The 17,978-nt window shown below is 36.6% G+C and overlaps 2 protein-coding genes across 4 annotated transcripts; both read left to right on the forward strand.

Moving 5' to 3' along the window:
• The first annotated feature begins 3,874 nt into the window (after positions 1 to 3,874).
• Positions 3,875 to 10,110, forward strand: poglut1 (protein O-glucosyltransferase 1). Of its 2 annotated transcripts, none has more exons than XM_030157914.1 (11): positions 3,875 to 3,992; positions 4,470 to 4,560; positions 5,745 to 5,888; positions 6,006 to 6,141; positions 6,240 to 6,361; positions 6,440 to 6,499; positions 7,745 to 7,844; positions 7,961 to 8,019; positions 8,144 to 8,311; positions 8,387 to 8,439; positions 8,538 to 10,110. In XM_030157914.1, exons 1-11 carry the CDS (start codon positions 3,920 to 3,922, stop codon positions 8,696 to 8,698), a joined length of 1,167 nt encoding a protein of 388 aa, XP_030013774.1. In that variant the 5' UTR covers positions 3,875 to 3,919; the 3' UTR covers positions 8,699 to 10,110. The 2 variants fall into 2 exon arrangements, with proteins under 2 accessions (XP_030013774.1, XP_030013765.1); XM_030157905.1 differs by having other exon boundaries at positions 3,877 to 3,992; positions 8,387 to 8,443; positions 8,542 to 10,110.
• A 126-nt stretch (positions 10,111 to 10,236) lies between these two features.
• On the forward strand, positions 10,237 to 17,949 carry timmdc1 (translocase of inner mitochondrial membrane domain containing 1). 2 transcript variants are annotated; one of them, XM_030157936.1, is made up of 8 exons: positions 10,237 to 10,408; positions 11,945 to 12,300; positions 13,072 to 13,237; positions 13,354 to 13,442; positions 13,701 to 13,768; positions 14,580 to 14,658; positions 17,378 to 17,488; positions 17,577 to 17,949. In XM_030157936.1, the coding sequence occupies exons 2-8, from the start codon at positions 11,966 to 11,968 to the stop codon at positions 17,719 to 17,721; spliced, it is 993 nt and encodes a 330-aa protein (XP_030013796.1). In that variant the 5' UTR covers positions 10,237 to 10,408; positions 11,945 to 11,965; the 3' UTR covers positions 17,722 to 17,949. The 2 variants fall into 2 exon arrangements, with proteins under 2 accessions (XP_030013796.1, XP_030013787.1); XM_030157927.1 differs by having other exon boundaries at positions 10,237 to 10,369.
• The last annotated feature ends 29 nt before the right edge of the window (positions 17,950 to 17,978 follow it).

The raw sequence follows: 17,978 nt of genomic DNA on the forward strand, positions 1-17,978 counted from the left end.
TGTTCTTTGATTATTTTTTACAAGTCAAAATTGTGAAGCATTCAAGGAACCTCTTTAAATGCAAATAATATAAAATTAAATGCATCCACTATGATTTTATTGTTATCTATATGATATGAAAAATTGTCTAATATTTTCCCAATCACTATTTTCTCTCTCTTTGTCGCTTCCTTATGCTCCAATTTACTGCGTCGTCCTCTTTACCTTTCTTCTGTCTCCTCCTCCACTCTAAAAAGTCTCAGGAGGGTCTCCTTCTTTCCTATTCAATTTCCCTCCCTGGTTGTAAGAGAAAAAAAAAAAGAATATAGGGCAGTCTTTCAGGGGGTCATTCATGTTCTTGAAATAAGTTCAGAAATCAGAGCAGAGAGGCTTTAGGGATTTCATTAGGCTTTTAATCAGCAATCAAGGAGCATCACATGAACCCTTATCATCAATGCATTATAAAAGTAATTCGATGATAGGAAAGTGTTATAAAGAACGAATTTACTTATTTCAATGAATTTAGAAGTGAAGGTGTATCTCTTTGATTTTAATAGGAGCTTATATCATTGGCATTACGGTAGAAATACTTTTTTTTTTTTCTTTATTCAAGTTCTTTGTTTACAATGACAAAGAATAATCGTAGAATATAGTAACATGAGGAACATAAGAATGATGGGGGAGCATATACAGAGAAAGCTCAAACAGAAACAAACAAAAAAAACATATACTGTATATGTATACACATATATTATAGACATAAAATGGTTATGACATTTTAAAGACATTCAATGACAAACAATTTTCATATGTGTTAACAGCTTTTTTGTTCACGCTCTGTGAAATAGTTGATCAGTACAATTCTATTTCATTAAGTGAAATGGAAAAATAGAGATGAAGAAGAGAATTTACACTTATGGATATGAAATTTTCTGAAAATGACAATTAAATTAATTGCCATTTTTTTTGTTTGTGTTTCTGTGGTCTTTCTATGAAAACCAAAAATGATATATTCAAATTTTAACAAGAATCCAGAATCAAAATGACTTCTTATAAACTGCAAGCAATCTTTCCAAAAACTCTTTGCGACTGAGCACTTGTTTCTGGGTGTTTTTTGTTTTGTTTTTTTTTTGTACTAAAGGTGCAGTCAGGACCAATTGTCTTAATATATCTTAACATGTATTGATTAGTAGGGTAAATTCTATGCATAAGTTTAAAACTGACATCTTTCATTTGGTTGTTTTTTTTTTTTTTTTTTCCTAAACTTCATTAAGCAAAATCTGGCCATACATTCTAAAGAATTCCATTGATAAACACTTTTTTTCCAGACTGAGCATCAACATCAAACTTATGCTGAACAGTATTTGTATGGAACACTGAGTATAAAAATAATTTTTAAAAAAAATTAAATGAAAATAAAATAAATAACAAAAATAAAGTCAGAGGTCTAATCAGGAATCATTGCATTCAGATTTTCACAACCAATCAAGGCTTGTTTGGTTCTTACATATTTCAGTGTTTTTTTGAAGTTTGTCATTTCATTTATGTAATTGAGAACAGTGGGTGGTTCCTCATGAATCTACATCTGTGGATGAATTGTTTAGCAACAATAATTAAAGTGTTGTACATAATTTCCCATTTTTTGTTTTTCATTGTAACTCCAAATTGAAGGTCTTTATACTCCAGCTTGGGCGACTGAGTGTCCTTCTCAGATGTCCAGTCTTGAAATGCCATCCAAAATGTCCTGGTGTATGAGCAGTCAAAAAAGAAATGTTCTGAATACTCATTTTCAAATTCACAGTAAACACAGTTATTTTTCCTCAATATTAAATCTTTATCTCAGAAGGTCATTACAAGGGTAAATATCATTTAGGGTTTTAAAATGTGTTTCTTTTGCTTTCGGTGATATGGGTAGAGTCAGATATCCGGTTCTAACCATGATTATATTTTCTTTAGGGTAATCTTTTAATAAAATGTTTTTGTTTTAATGGTGAAGGGAAAAGATTAGATGTGAGGGCACCACACATGAATTGGTTTGTGCATTTTTCTCCCATAAAATAAATATCATCTATAAAGAGTGACGAGAACCTGGGTATTCTGTCATCATAAAGCAACGTTCCTTTGACCATGTTGGCCATGCCTTGAGGAATCACTTTGATCACCAATGAGTAATGTTGTTTTTTTTTTTTTTTCTACACTTTATATTAAATTTATGAACAAAAACATCATATTCAAGAAAATTCCCTCTGGAATCCATTTGATGCAGAATGGACCAGATACCTGCCTCTACCCAGTCATTATAAAACTAAGATTTTCTTCTGGACAAGGTGCATCTATTATTCCATACAGGAACAAAATGTTGAGTAAAGTTATGATTATTTTTCTGTTTAGATATGTTTATTAAATTTCAAAATACAGAATACACACAGGTATTCAAACATAAAAAAGAAGAAAAAAATCAAACAAAACCCAATTAACCCTTCCAGTAAAATTATGGTTATAAATTAGTTTCTTTGTTGTTTATTAACCCTTTCATGCATAAGTCACTACAGTGGACAGTTATTCTACAGCTGTTTTCTTGTATATTAATGGGTTTTGTTGTTTTAGTTTCATATCAGCCAACACAGTGGACACTTATGCACCATATCATACCCTGACATTCATACCATTACTGTAACTTTGCTGTTCTTGATAAACCTAATCTGCAGTGACATGTTTGAGTGTAAATCAATTGTTATTTGTCAGACAAAAAGTTGTTGTTTTTTTTTTGCATATTATCTCCATGAAGTGAGTAATTACTAGCATTAGAATATGTTAAAATGTGAGAAGACATCAGATTAGCAGTATTAAAAATGTTTTTATTTCATTGTTTTCATATCACTTTCAGATATTGGGTTTTAAACATATGTTTCTTTACTTCAAAAATTAAATGCATGGATATTTTTGTAACTCTATAGAAAAAAAAAGCTTGATCACATTGTTTTTTTTTTTTTTTTTCATTCCTAAGGAGGAATAAAAACACTCTAGAAAAAAATCTTGACTAAGGTTCTCATAATTCATGCATGAAAGGGTTAATAATTTTTGGTACAGCGACCAACAGTAGAGTCACGGTGAAATGAAACCCATTGTGCGAAGACCTATATGGTTAAATATAAAAGAAATATTGATACTCTTTGTTCTTTTTGCAGCAACGCAAAGGAAACAATATGTCATTTATTTTGGGATTGCACCTACACACACATATTTTGGATTGATTTAAATAATTTTATAAACACAAAAATTGACTCTTTGTGTAAATTGAACTTTCAACACATTTTATTTGGCCTGTCACACATTGATAAAATAACTCCAGAAAAAAGATATATTATCGACCCTTTGATTATTTTTGCCAGATTTCACATTCATTGCTCCAAATTTGCACATCAACGTCCAAACATCACTGTTTTCAAAGCCCTTTTTTCCAGTTGCGTGGACAATTTGAGAAAGTATAAATTCTAAAGCAAATAAAACAAAAAAAATATGTCAAATGTATAATCTTATTCAATTTGTATAATTTCTATTTATTCCTCGGGCAATTTTTTATTTTTATAACTTTTTTTTTTTTTTAATTTTATTATTTGTATTTATTTATTTATTTTTCTTTCCTCATGTGTTTACTTACATGCATTTCTCTATATAATGTAAAAGATTTTGGGAATTATGGAACTTTCTACCCTTGTTGTTGTATACTATTATGTATATTTACTGTTCAATGTTAATTGTTCAAATAAAAAATAAATAAATAAATAAATAAATAAATAAATAAATAAAAATAAAAAAAAAAAGAAACCCACTGTGCGTCTTCCGGTGGTGTTTACGGTAATGTGTTCAGGCAGAAGTAATAGATCACAGATCACCGCTTTGTTTCTTCTCCAGACCAAACTGAAGGATCAGGAGAAAAATGGAGTGTCTGTGGATGGTGGGGTTTTTAGTACTGCTGCAAGTGTGGGATTTCGGTTTGGTCGGAGCAACAGGTAGCATACTTTCACCCAAGAAAGACTCTTGAATGTAGTTTAACAGGACGATGTTTAGTTTGGCTGTACCTCTGAGTTTTGTTCGAGTCATTCATCTCCTCACATGCTAAAGCTAACAGGCTTGCTAACTCGACTCAAACTTTAAGGGTTGTGTGCAGCTTGGTTACAAGTTAATCCATTAACCTTCCGATAAATCTGCGTTCGGTATTTTCATGAGGCTAATCCGTTTGATTTGGGACGTGTCTGTAAATACAAATTACCTAAACTAAACGAACGAACTCTTACTGTTTTGAATGTTTAAGGCTAAAGTCATGATATGCAAAGTGGAGCCAGTAGAGATGAAGTTATCAACATTTAGGACTTTGAAATCTATTTAAAGCCCTATTGGAGACAGTCTATTGGAGACAACATACCTATGAGTTTTGTGACCTGAAAGTAATTCAGTATGATGTCTCTTTTGTGTTGGTGTTGCTTTAGGTAAGAAGTGGAAGAAAATTAAAGAGAACATTTCTGAGGGTGTAAAAGCTTATGTTCCCTGCAACCCTGTCAACTGTAGCTGCCATCTGAGGTGGGTGTGTTGTCATTTTGTCTTATTGTCATATATATTGTACCCACATACTTCTACTTTACCTGAGCGTGTTAATTTAATGCACTTCCACCCTCTAATTCATCTCAGATCCAATTATTTTTGTGAATACTCTATTACATTTCTATGAGAACTTTAACCCTTTCATGCATAAGTCACTCCAGTGGACAGTTATTCTCCAGCTGTTTTCTTGTATATTAATGGGTTTAGTTGTTTTAGTTCTATATCAGCCAACACAGTGGACACTTGTGCATCATCTCATATCCCGACATTCATACCATTACTGTAACTTTGCTGTTCTTGATAAACCTGATCTGCACTAACATGTTTGAGTGTAAATCAACTGTTATTTGTTAGAGAAGAAGGTTTTTTTTTGGCACATTATCTCGATGAAGTGAGGAATTAATAGCATTAGAATATGTTAAAATGTGAGAAGACATCAGATTAGCAGCATTAAACATGTTTTTATTTCATTGTTTTCATATCCCTCTCTGATATTGGGTTTTAAACATGTTTCTTTACTTCAAAAATTAAATGCATGGATATTTTTGCAACTCCACAGAAGAAAAAACAAAAACAAAAACTGGATCGTATTGAGGAATAAAAACACTGAAGAAAAAAATCTTGACTAAGGTTCTCACAATTAATACATGAAAGGGTTAATTAAAGTTACGGTTTTTCATCCCTTCCTGTGCATTGGAAACCATTAATCTCCAGATTTGTTGATTGTGAATGTTTGTGATAAACTGGGTTAGCTGGAAAATATATTGTCACAAAGCTGAAAACAATTTTTTTTGTTTTCAGTTTTGAAAATTTGTTTTACTGTAGAGATATGTGACTGTTGTGGAACAGCAATATTTAAAAAAGAAACAAAACAAAGCATGAAGCTAAACTACTCATAAGTTTGTAAAATATTTTGAAATAAGCACAGCATCAGACATCTACAGTAGTAAAATGCAGCAAATATAATAATGCAGCAGTAAAATGAATTCAAAATATATTAGGACCATTTAATTGCACAATGATTTTTACTTTCCATCCTTAAAGTACACTTCCTGATAGTATTTTGAAACTATATGATAGTAAAACCTTTACTTGCAATATAATATTTTCAATGCTGCTGGTCAAATCAGTTGTGTATTTTTTATTAATGATTTCTGTAATAGTGTCCTACAGCAAGATTTGGGGCCCTTTGAAGGAGGAATCTCTGAGGAGTTCATGGCTACTACTGTCCAAAGAGGAGTGGGCACCCACTACCAGATCATTGGACATAAGTTATACAGAGAACACAACTGTATGTTCCCTGCTAGGTATGCAGAAAAGAACTGAGGTTTGGTTTTTTTGAGTTTGGTCTCTTTCCTGGTACCTTTATTGTGTGTAGTATTCTATCATATCAGCTGCATTCACTGTGTTTTATGTGATTTTAGGTGCAGTGGGGTGGAGCATTTCATCCTGGAGGTGATTGACCGTCTACCTGACTTAGAAATGGTAGTAAATGTCAGAGACTACCCTCAAGTACCCACCTGGGTGCAACCAACCCTACCTGTCTTCTCTTTCAGTAAGGTTAGACTTAGGACAGCAAGTTACTCCTGCACACTTTATACAACCTTCACAGTGGTTTTGAGCAATTAAATAGTCTAGACTGTGTTTAATTTTTGCAGACAGCGGATTATCAGGACATCATGTATCCTGCATGGACGTTCTGGGAAGGTGGGCCTGCTGTGTGGCCAATATACCCCACTGGACTAGGGAGATGGGATCTGATGATAGATGACCTGCAAAAGTAAACAAGGCTTTTTTGGTTTTAGTGGAAATTCTAGGACTTTACTGTGTGTTTTAGCTAATAATGTGTTTTTTTTAGGTCTGCAGCACAGTGGCCGTGGAAGAAGAAAGAGTCCAAGGGATTTTTCAGAGGTTCCAGGTTGGTTCTGTGACTTTACATGGTGTAAACGGAGTGAGTGATGCTAGTGCATTTTCCTTTTCTCATTTTGGGAGAACTTCATCAGATAGATGAATATAAAGGTATCCTTTTTGAATCACTCAGAAATTCTTTTTACAGAACTGTTGTTGTAGTATTTTCTAAAGCGCTGACTTTTGGTTATGAGTTGTATGAAAGATTGTTTTAAAATTTTTCTCCTTCTGCCCTCAAGTAATGTTTTTGTCATCTTCTTTTGTTCGTGAACTCCAAAACCTGCCCCACCTCCTGCTTGGTATCAGTTGAGTGCTGCAGATGACTGTCCGACAGGCAGCTTCTACACTAATTCATATGAAATATCTATTAAGTTTATTGATTCAGTCACCTCACTTTTTCAAGTCACATAGATTTGGTTACTTCACTTATTAATTTGTAAGCATTTCCATCATTTATGCTTTTTTATTGTTCATCTGACCCTGAAGCTACTGAAAGATGACAATTAGTTTAGATTTTAGTGTTATGACTGATGAATATAAAAACTAAGAAAATGCTGAATCATGGGTCAGTTGGACATCATGATGGTCATCAAATCAGCTTTAACCTCCTAAGACCCAGCTATGGGTTTTCTGTCCACATTTGTGGACAAGAGTTTCACAACTTTATACAAAAAAAAAAAAGAAAAGAAAAGAAAACTGTCCACCACAAACTGCTGCATCATGATGTTTCCAATATAGGCACTTATTTGATAAAAAAACAAAAAAAGCTTGTATTTTGCTGACATTTCCTGGGTCTTAGGAGGATAAATCAGTCAAATCATTTGATAAAAATATCACTCCATCTGTCAGTTTACATGGATTTTCATTGCCTCCATTTTTATCAGTTAATTTTTCATCATTTATTTCACAAATTAGTTAACTTGTATTTCATAAGGTCTCATTCAGATTAGATTTTTTATTTTGGACATAGTGATTTCAACTAAAACATCAAATCACCTTGTATATGAAAGAGATTTTCAGAGAGGTAATATGACGAATTGTGCAAGTAAACCTTGACCCTGGTGCATTACATAAAAAAAAGTTTAAATAAAGTGAATAAATGGGTTAGAACTCAAGCTGTTACCACAGGCAAAGGTTAATATTGAAAACTCAACCTTGGTGTATTTTTAATTGTTCTTGAATCATTCAAAGACAGAGTTGAATTAGAAAAGCAGTATTTTTAAACCCATCTCCTCTGTCTTTATGTCTCTAACAGAACCAGCCCAGAGCGTGACCCTCTCATCCTTTTGTCCAGAGAAGCTCCAGAGCTGGTGGATGCAGAATACACCAAGAACCAGGCCTGGAAATCTGAAAGGGTTAGTCATACAAATAACATAAAAATGATTCCAAAGATGTAACCATCAGAGAATTGTCAGAATTACAGCATCAGAACATTAATATGAACTGACCAATGTTTTCCTCTGTATTTTAGGATACACTTGGGAAACCACCAGCCAAAGAAATTCCACTTGTTGATCACTGCAAATACAAGTAAGTTAGATTATTTATCATGAATAAAGTAAGACTGATTCCTTTTAATCACCTCAAGATAATATCAACCACTGACTTAATAACACAGCATCTCACACAGTATATTTTGCGTAATCTCCTGCAGATATTTGTTCAACTTCAGGGGGGTAGCAGCTAGCTTTCGCTTCAAACATCTGTTCCTCTGTGGCTCCCTTGTGTTTCATGTGGGTGATGAGTGGCAGGAGTTTTTTTACCCACAGCTGAAGCCGTGGGTCCACTACATACCCATCAAACAAGACCTCTCTGATGTCAGGTATCACTTCCGGATTACAATGTCTCATACCAATAAAATTTCTTGAAATCATCTTAACAAGTTCTGTTTCTTCAGGGAGCTTCTTCAGTTTGTTAAAGAGAATGATGCCATTGTGCAGGAGATCGCTGCAAGGTAATAGATCAGATTTTTGATTGCGTTTTGTTACAACACAACTGCAGCAGCTGTCCAGTGAAGTGTTGTGATTACAAATGACCTTTTTCTCTTTTCAGGGGTAAGCAGTTCATCCTCAACCACTTGAAAATGGAGGATATCTCCTGCTACTGGGAGAGACTCCTCACTGAGTTTGGTCAACTTCTCACCTACAAGCCCAAACGAAGGAGCAGCTACAACCAGATTATCCACAGACACAGAAAGACGGAGCTATGAGCGGTTGTGCTGTACCAGGACAGGCGTAGTATTAGAATGTAATTGCTGCACTCGCATCGTGTGATTTATTCAACAGGAGAGCAGTGCTACAGTGCCTAGTGTGCCTCTTCCCGACAAAAAAGGACACTATATTTTTAGGTAATTAAAAATAACTAGCTATAAATGTGGCATTATGAGTATTACAGAAAAAGATTGATCTCTTTAGGTCTCGTGTTGTTACTGGAGGAATGATTACAGGACAAATTTCCAATTTTATATCAAGAAAATTCTACGTCCTTGCAGTACTGTCTCATTTACCAGCACATGCTCAACGCAAATAACCTCGATTTTAACATCTCACTTGAAATTCAAACAAGATCATGCACTTTTGTTGACACTGCCATACCTTTACATGCCAACACTGAGTAACACAATGAGGGAATATGTTATCATTCACGTTGTAGTTTCATTCATTTTTTTAGTCTTTAGTGTATAAAGCTAAAAATAGTTTTTGAACGTATTGGAATTGTTGAAAAGTCAGGCCTCCTGTCAAACTGCTGATCAGTGCTGCTTTGATAAAATTTCAGTTTATGCAAAAGCAGTTAATACAGAGGTAGCAGCGATTCAGTGCCTTTTCAACAACACGACAGGCTGGTTATGGATATGTAGTCAGTTAATGTATTGGGAAAATTGTATGTGAATTTGTACAACTGTAATTTACATACAATGTCATTATGTGGTTTTAAGTTGTGCCTCACCCTCAAATCCTGCTCTAAGGTTTCAAACCAAAATCAGCCCAAATGCAAATAAGAGTTATGGCCCTTTTTTTTTTTTTATACCAAGTTCATGTGATCTATGTGATTACATCTCTGTTTGGGTCTCAGCTGTTACTTTATATAGTTGGTCATTTCATTGCAGTTTTGCTATTTGAGTTTCATTGCACTGCTCTGAGCTAAGTAATTCAAGAATCTCCTGTATGCAACGTACATGTGTTCTTGTCATTTCCTAACAACAGCCATAACCTATATATGTATATTTTTTAATTACATGTAAGCACAAAATAATGACCCATTCAAAACTTATTTCCGCACTAAGTGCCAGCATATATCAAGAATGACTGTTGTATTAAATTTTAAAGTGTTGGTGTCAAAGGTTTATGAAGCATTTTGTTGCACGATTGTACCTTTTGAGAGAAATCTATTTTGGAAGCAATAATAATAATAATGGTGGTGGTGATGTACAATGTATATAGTGAATATGTTGTAATATTCACATTGTCCTGTAAGCAGGCAGGTTTTTCTTATTTTACCGGAGTAGAAATGGTACATCAGTGTTGATTCGACCAAAAAGCTGTGATCATGTGCTTGGTCTGAGTCATGTTTTCATCGTTAATTTCTTTTTTTTTTTTTTTTTTAATAAACAGTTTGGATTATAAGACATGCTTACGTTTTCACAGTCATTTTATGATTATTAGAATAAACATATGTTTATAATATTATCCGCCAAAGATGAGTCCTCCGACCAGAGGTGTCGCTGTTTGGACGGCGTACTGCTGAGGTCAAAGGTAGACTCACCGACTGGAGAGTGGAAAGTCACGAAGCAGGCACCGAATAGAAGGGCAGTGATGAAACAGAAATGTAAACTGACGATTTTTAATGCATGTTGACCATACCTGCTGTATTTTATAAAAAGGTAAGGTTCGTCGTGTAGAAACTCACACCCAGCCTGCTTGTAAGACAGTTTAACATTAGCTTAACTCTAACAGGCTAGTGCATGCTAACAATTAACATCCAATAACAGGTGTAATTTATTCATTTTATAGATAATGTCTGCAGCTAAACCTTTGCCTGTCGTTAACGTAAAGTAATGTGCGTAAAGCCACATATAAATTATAAAACATACCACTATCTGTGTTACTGGGCTAGTTTTTGGACTGTTAGCAATATATTTTGAAATCTCTGTCTCCACTTTTCAAGGAAAGTGCTCTCCAAAGTTGGCTTACTTTATTTTTTTTTATATTTACAGTGAATTTATTTTTACTTTGACAACCACAAAAAAGTTTAAAGCTGTTCTAAAGCCTATGAATCAACCTTAATGATTAAAACTCTTGGGGGGGGGGGGGTCAATATTAACAGTAAACCTTTTCCCCCGCAAATATGATGGCACGTGCAAATCATAAATACATAAATAATAGCTCTGTCCCACAGACTTCTTCCAGGGTGCTACCATGTACAAAACCAAGGTGAACAGGTGAAGCTAAATGGAATGCAGCCTTTGAAAGAGGCCCACCGTGAACGACAGATTTTCCATTCACTTAATTGCTTAGTTAGTTTGTTTCAGGTTTAGAAAGTTACAAGTCAGTGAAATAATTCATAAATGCAGTGGCGACAAGCAAATCCAAGTCCTATGTACTGCTCTAGATAGTCATCAAAAATGGACTTTTAGCTCCCTCTGCTGATGGCTTTATTAAACTAAACACTTGAGTTGGGACTTGAGAGTTATGCCCCAGTCAGTGATGGAATGTCACTTCATTCTTTTATTCAGGTACTGTAGTAAGAGCATAGACGGTTAAAAGTATCTTTTCCAGAATTAAGGCAGTTTTTTCATCCCCTTTCTTACAAGCAATAAACATATCTCTAAATTTGTTGACTCTAGATTCTTATGATGAAGGATGTTGTGTTTCTTTATGTGCAGAGCTCATTAAAAGTTGACTTTTTAGAAACATGTAGTTCTCACAATACTGTGACACAATGTAGAAATAATAGTGATCATATACACACAGGCATAGGTTGCATATGTGTTTCATGTGTATTACTATAAACTAATCAAATATTTAATTACTATTATTTTTATATTTATCACTAATAACTATCAAATATTTGAATACAGAACGTGTACTTGTAGAGGAGTATTTTCACTCAGGTTAAAGGATGTAAATACTTCTTCCCCCACTGACTAACAGACAAGAAATATTCAGCTGAATTGCTTCACCCTTGACCCCGATGAGCCTTGGAGCACCCAAAGGACCAGAGGGCTAGAGGTGTAGTGAAGGCTCAGTGATACAGTCTGAAATGATGAAAGCGATCTGCTTTCAGAGAGTGGACAGTGTGCCCAGTGTGTTTTGACAGTTTAACAGCTGCTGAGTTGGAGAGCCTGTGTAGCCTTGCCAGGCTTTCATTCGCCTTAAGGCTATTTGTGTTGGGGATGGAGTTTAAGATAAGGCAACGTCCCAACCCATGGCCATGTGTTTCTGCTTCTCTGCCACAGCCTAACGCCAGCTGAAGCGTGATGCACCCCGAGCGGCCCGTAACAGGCTGTGCCCTGCAGAGACGGCAGGCAGATTCGGGCCCCGAGGGGGCGCTGAGCACCGGCATACTACAGGGCTTCCTCCAGAGTGTTAGGCCGTTTTCCTTCTGCTTTCTGTTCCCCAGGGTCCACGCAGCTGATGTGGCTGCTGCCCAGCCTGCACAGATGCACTCGTCTTCAGCTTTACCCTCCTCCTCCTCCTCCTCCTCCACCAGTCTTGCACACATCAGCTCTCCCAGTACCATGCCAAGCATCATGGGCAAGCCAGAATTCCCAGACACAGGATGGGACCGCATCAAGGACCTCTTTGACAGAGAGTTAGTGTTTGTCTGTAGCTTCACTGTACTTCAAAGAACAACTTAAAACACTTCATTTTAAATCTAACCAGTTTGGCTGATTAATCAGTGCACACAGAATGTTGTTTGAGTTTCAGTATCAGAATGATTTGGCTCTGATAGTAGCTGATGCCTAACATCCTAAAGTGGAATGACTGATTTTGAGGGAATTAAATTATCCCATTGAGATGGCGGATCTCTTTTTCAAGGGAGACGTAACACATGCATAGGGAGAACTTTGACTTTCAATTAGATCTTCAGTTTAATAGTTGTATAATTTCTACTGACAGCAGATACATAGTAATATTTTTCAGATTATTTTGGTGGGAGGTCCAGGGGTGAAATCCACTGTTTGCTGAACTTTAAATGCAACAAAAAAATTATATAATAACGCCCACATCTGTCCTATTTTGTAAATATAAACAAACTTAGAAACGGAATCTCCCCGTATTTGATAAGTGTGGTAAAACGCTAATCTATGTACTCCTTTTCTGTGAATATCTAGATTAAGTTCAGCATCGACTATAACATTTTTATAAATTAATATTACAGTCATTCCACAATGTACCATTTTGACATTATTCTTCACTATCTTAGAATCAAATGGTTATTCTCATGTCAAAGTGAAGAAAATTAATTTGTTAATGCAATGTTTGTTGCATGTAGTGATTCTTATTTTTTTGTTTAAATGAGAGATGTTTATTTGTCCATCATCCTTAATTTTTTTTTTTTCACCCATTCTTGTGTCTCCAGTGTGACACAGAAATATGCAGAGGAGTTGACCAATGTGGTAAAGAGTGGCATATTCGCTGCTGTAGCAGGCTTCATCTATGGAGGCCTGCCAGCTGCACGCCATGCCAGGCAGAGATATATTCAAGTCAGCCAGGCCGAAATCTACTCGAGTCGTGCAGACGCACTGGTAAGTGGATGAATGCAGTGAGTAAAGCAGAGCGTTTAAGTGAAGTTATAATGGGAAGTCACTTTTCTCCTCTTTTTTTTTTTTTTTTTTTTTTGTTTTTTGTTTGTTTGTATCAGCGTTCATCCCATAATGCTGCAATCCGGGGTTTTGTGAGGTATGGATGGAGGTGGGGCTGGAGAGTGACTGCATTTGTCACCTTGTTCAAGTAAGCAAAAAGAATGAAGATGCCAAATCATAACATTAATTTTCAGCTATTTTTCATACAGAACACGTCACTATGATGAAATCAGACCTGCTGCTTTTTAATCTGAGCATTAAGTTACTAATACTTGAAGCTCAAAAAGAGTGGTTACTAGTTAAAGATAGTAGAATTTGATGTAAAAGACAAGTTGCTGTTAAGGTGGCTTCAACTAATTTGGTTTTCTCTCTGCTTTGTTTCTGTTCCCTCCCACTTCCACTCAAGTTCCATCAGCACAGGGCTGTCTGTGTACAGAGACAAATACACCCTAAGTCATTACGCTGCAGCTGGAGGTGAGTCACGTGGGGCTTCAATGGGAACCAATCACACTTTTTTAAAATTTAGACTCTTTACCTTTGTTTATCCAGGGACTGTAATTGACACATGGCACAGTTATGGGTTGTGTGTATAATCGGGCTGATGAGAATAAAGCAGCTGTGGATTATGAATAAGAAGGTGCTCGATAAAGCAACCACTCAAATAATCCCTCAATATCATTTCATTAAAAGATGAAATTTACCATTGGGTCAGGCTACACCCAACTCATAAAAATATGAGGTGTTCTGAAAGACGTGAACAGGAGCTGAACCAGATCCTTTTTGGTTACAACTTCATAAAATCCTGTAATCTGACTCATCAAAAAATATTACCATGAATTTCAAGTTATCATACATGGTTGATCGAGAGGAACTAGCACAGGAAAAGGGTAAATATATGTTAAGGATATTATTTGAGATGAAAAAATGTGTAAAAAAGAAGGCCCTTACATAGATTCTTGTTGTATGTAACATCTTTTTAATGGAAAGATTTGGAATGTAAGAACACAGAAAGATGATTAAAAATTGGCAAAATGGATTACATATCGGTACTTTGAAACCAGACTTCTGTACTTTCTTTGTTGCTCTTGTTAAATGTTTCAAAGATGTTCATGTTTATACACTATGTTTCGTCATACATGATGATAGTCTTTATCATGTGTACTTCTCTGTTTCATTGAGGCACTTACAGAAGAATTACAAAACAGAAAATATGCCAAAGTTACAGAAAAGTTGTTTTATGTGGTGAAATTACACTGGTAATAATAATAAAGTTGTGCTGGTTCAGCTGTGACGGGAGGCCTCTTCAGACTGAACCTGGGTCTGCGTGGGCTGGTGGCTGGATCAGTCATTGGTGCAGTGCTGGGGTGAGTCTGGCTCCTGTGAGTTCACACCTGATGACCACCCACACAGTTAAACTTTTTCTGGTGTTTACTGGGAGTTTCTGCCCAGTTTCCAACTATTTCAGTCCTTGTCACTGAGGTACACAACATCCCTGCATTTATTTCTGATGCTTGTTCGCTCATGCTTGTGTGTGTCCGCATTTATGCACGTATGCTTGAGAGTAGCGAGCTCTCTGGCAGCCAGCTGCGCCCCCTCCCAGCAACCCTCTGTCGCCCAGCTGAACCTCCTCCCCACCCCCCACCCTCACCTCCTAACTCTGCGCTGGGTGCCAGAGGGACTCATGTGCACCGCAGAGGGCCGTGTTTTTGGTAGGAGAGCAAAGAGGCCGGCCAAGGCAGCAGCTGTCCCTCTCCATTTCTACCATGTCTGTTATTCCAGCCTCTCATCTCCATGTAGCATGTCCTCTTATGCAGTTGAAGCTTCACTCCATCTCATTTCTCCAGTCTCTCCTCAGCCCTTTTGACCCACTCTGTCCCACTTTCCCCACTGGCCACTTTCCGCTGAGTGCACACAGCCAACACATTTGAATCTGATCATATAATGGAGATGGAGTGTGAGGTATTTGATGGTGTAACAGACTCGAGGGGCAGGTTTGGATAGTCTCTGTGATCATCAGCTTGGTGTTGGCTTTGCCCTAGTCCTCTTTCCTCCTGTTGGCTTCATACTGTTACAGCCTCTTCCTCCTCCTCCTCCTCTTCCTCTCACTGTCTGCCTGACTGACCAGCCACCTGGAGCGTTTGATGTGTGCAAACAGCCCCGGCAATGCCAGGTGCAGTCGGGGCAGAAGGGAGTGAAATGAAAGCAGGCAGCTAATCGGAAAGCACATCATGCTCCAGATCTCGCCCCAGAATCGTCCTCTGGTCCGGGCACGTGGCTGAGGTGTGATGGGAAGACTAGGGCTGCATAGGAAGGCGGGACTTTGGAATAAGACAGCTGGGAGGGCTTTTGAACAGTGATTATCCAATACTTGTGGCCACAGTGCATCTCATAAAATTAATGTTGTGGAATTGTTTGACATGTTATGTATACTCTAATAACTTTGCTCCTGCAAGCTGTAATAGTAAAGCAACAGTTTTCAGCAAATAGAAGTGGACATGCCTCAATTAGCTGGTGACTGGAATTGACTGGCTTCCAGCTTGATCAGACATAAATCTGGTCAAATACAAACTCCAATGGTTCACATCATACACAAAGTTACAGTATTACAGCTACACAAACTGGCTGATGCAGAAGTTCTTCACCTAAAATGAATAAGACACACAAAACACATTTATTAAAAGTGACAAACCAAGTAAAATGAGCTGATCTGATACTGCTCCATTATTTACATGTTAGTAACATGTAGATCATCTGTTACGAAAGATGCAATACTTTACTTGGGTCACCATAAATTGGCATTGGGGATATGTATATTGTTTTACTGATTAGTGGAAATGAAAAATAGTGAGGTAGTCTAAAGACACTTTTTTTTTTGTCAGTTGTAACATGAGCATAAAAAGTTAATTTGGGTAGGTTTATAAATCGACCAGTGTATTCAGTCCATGCACAAATTCACTCTTCTTGTTTCCAATACAGCCTTTTGTTAATTAGGTTGCAATGGTTGATTTTATTTATTTATTTTAATTGGGACTCTCAGGAAAGTTTAGAAAACATGATGCAGATGGACACTGAAAGTACATACATCCCATTGATATATAAAAAATTGGAGATTTTGCCTGTCAATCTCCTTCTAGTTTTACAGTGAAGAGAATGTCCATGAACCTGGAGGCTTTATATATTGTGTGAGAATGGAAAGGCCTTGTAACCTGATGTTGGTTTTTTGGAGAAGATGTTAACATTATGTAGTAGTCATTGTTCAGTTATAAGAGATGTATTTGAAATTCACATTAAAGAAAACAAGGATATTTATGTATTTTGTCAGTTATGGTTCCTCAAAAATCCGAAATGGCCCTATAAAATTGCAATTGGTGCATCTGTAAATTCACATAAAGATATTCAATGTTGTGATAAGGCCTATTTATACGTGACTAATATAACATAGGGACTTGCAGTGATTTTGACATTAACGTACATTGTGTGCTACATGTTGCACATTCATATAGAATAAGCAAAGTCTGTATTCTACTGGAATTCACTGATGTTAATCCCATGTTCTGATGTCAAGATTCACCATTTACAGACAACTGTTGAAAGATAGAAAAAATGTTCTTTACTGTACTGTAACTGTTGTGCATGTTATCCATAGAGTCACCTTTCTGAAGGATTTAACTGTGTTCTTTTAGTTAATACCCACAACATAAGACTCCTGAATTTCCAACAAAATCACTTTTAAAACTCTCATTTATCATTACCAGTCGTGTTCCATAGTCCTCAACCAGAAAATAGGTTGAAGAAATGTGCACAGGGAACAACAAATGTTGCAAATGAATCCAAACCACAGAGATGCCGATTTACATGCAACTAGTATTACCACAGGACACATGTTTGGTGAAATGGCAGTATTAAACCGCTGTGTAATTTTCACTTTACGAGTTACCGGCATGGCAGATTCACAGAGGATTAAGATCAGATGCGATTCTTACATATTACCAGAGGTCTACAGGTAGCACTAGTCCTGTGCTAATAGTGCTATAGTCTCTAAGCAGTTTGATTAAACTACTTGTGTTGATGTTTATTGCTCAGGCTTCCTGTAGGTACTTTGATCATCAGTATGCAGTCCCTGGCAGGAGAAACGATTCGGGAGAGGAGGCGAAGAGAACGTAGGGAACTCTATGAGCTCAAACTCGCAGAATGGTAAGAAGGTCACTTTCTGTCACCGCTTTTAACCACTAACATTTGATTAAAGCAAACAGATAACCATGTGCTTTCTGTAAAACATCAGGGCGGCCCGTCTGAAGCTAACAGACGATTTGATTGGAGATCTGAACATCAGCACTCAGCCAGAGGAAACCAAAAAAGACATACAGAGGATCCAGGAGCTGCTCAGTTTACCACAGAATGAGACACAAGACTCAAGCAACCAATGACAGTTGCTGCCTTATGTCCTGCTGGACGCTGGAGATGGGACAGCTGAGAGAACAAACAGGTCTTTGTCTGGACTCCACTACACACCTCTGTCTAAATGAATGGACACTTCCTCACATCAGGAAACATAGATTTGTACCAACAGACTGATCTGTTCAATGGATGCCAGTAAAAGCAAGTTTAAATAATATCATTGCAAATAAGAGGTCATGCCCATTCACTTTCCCCCCCCAAAAAAATCACATCATGACATGCCTTT

Source organism: Sphaeramia orbicularis, chromosome 2 (genome assembly GCF_902148855.1).
Source record: "Sphaeramia orbicularis chromosome 2, fSphaOr1.1, whole genome shotgun sequence".
NCBI classification, from domain to species: Eukaryota; Metazoa; Chordata; class Actinopteri; order Kurtiformes; family Apogonidae; genus Sphaeramia; species Sphaeramia orbicularis.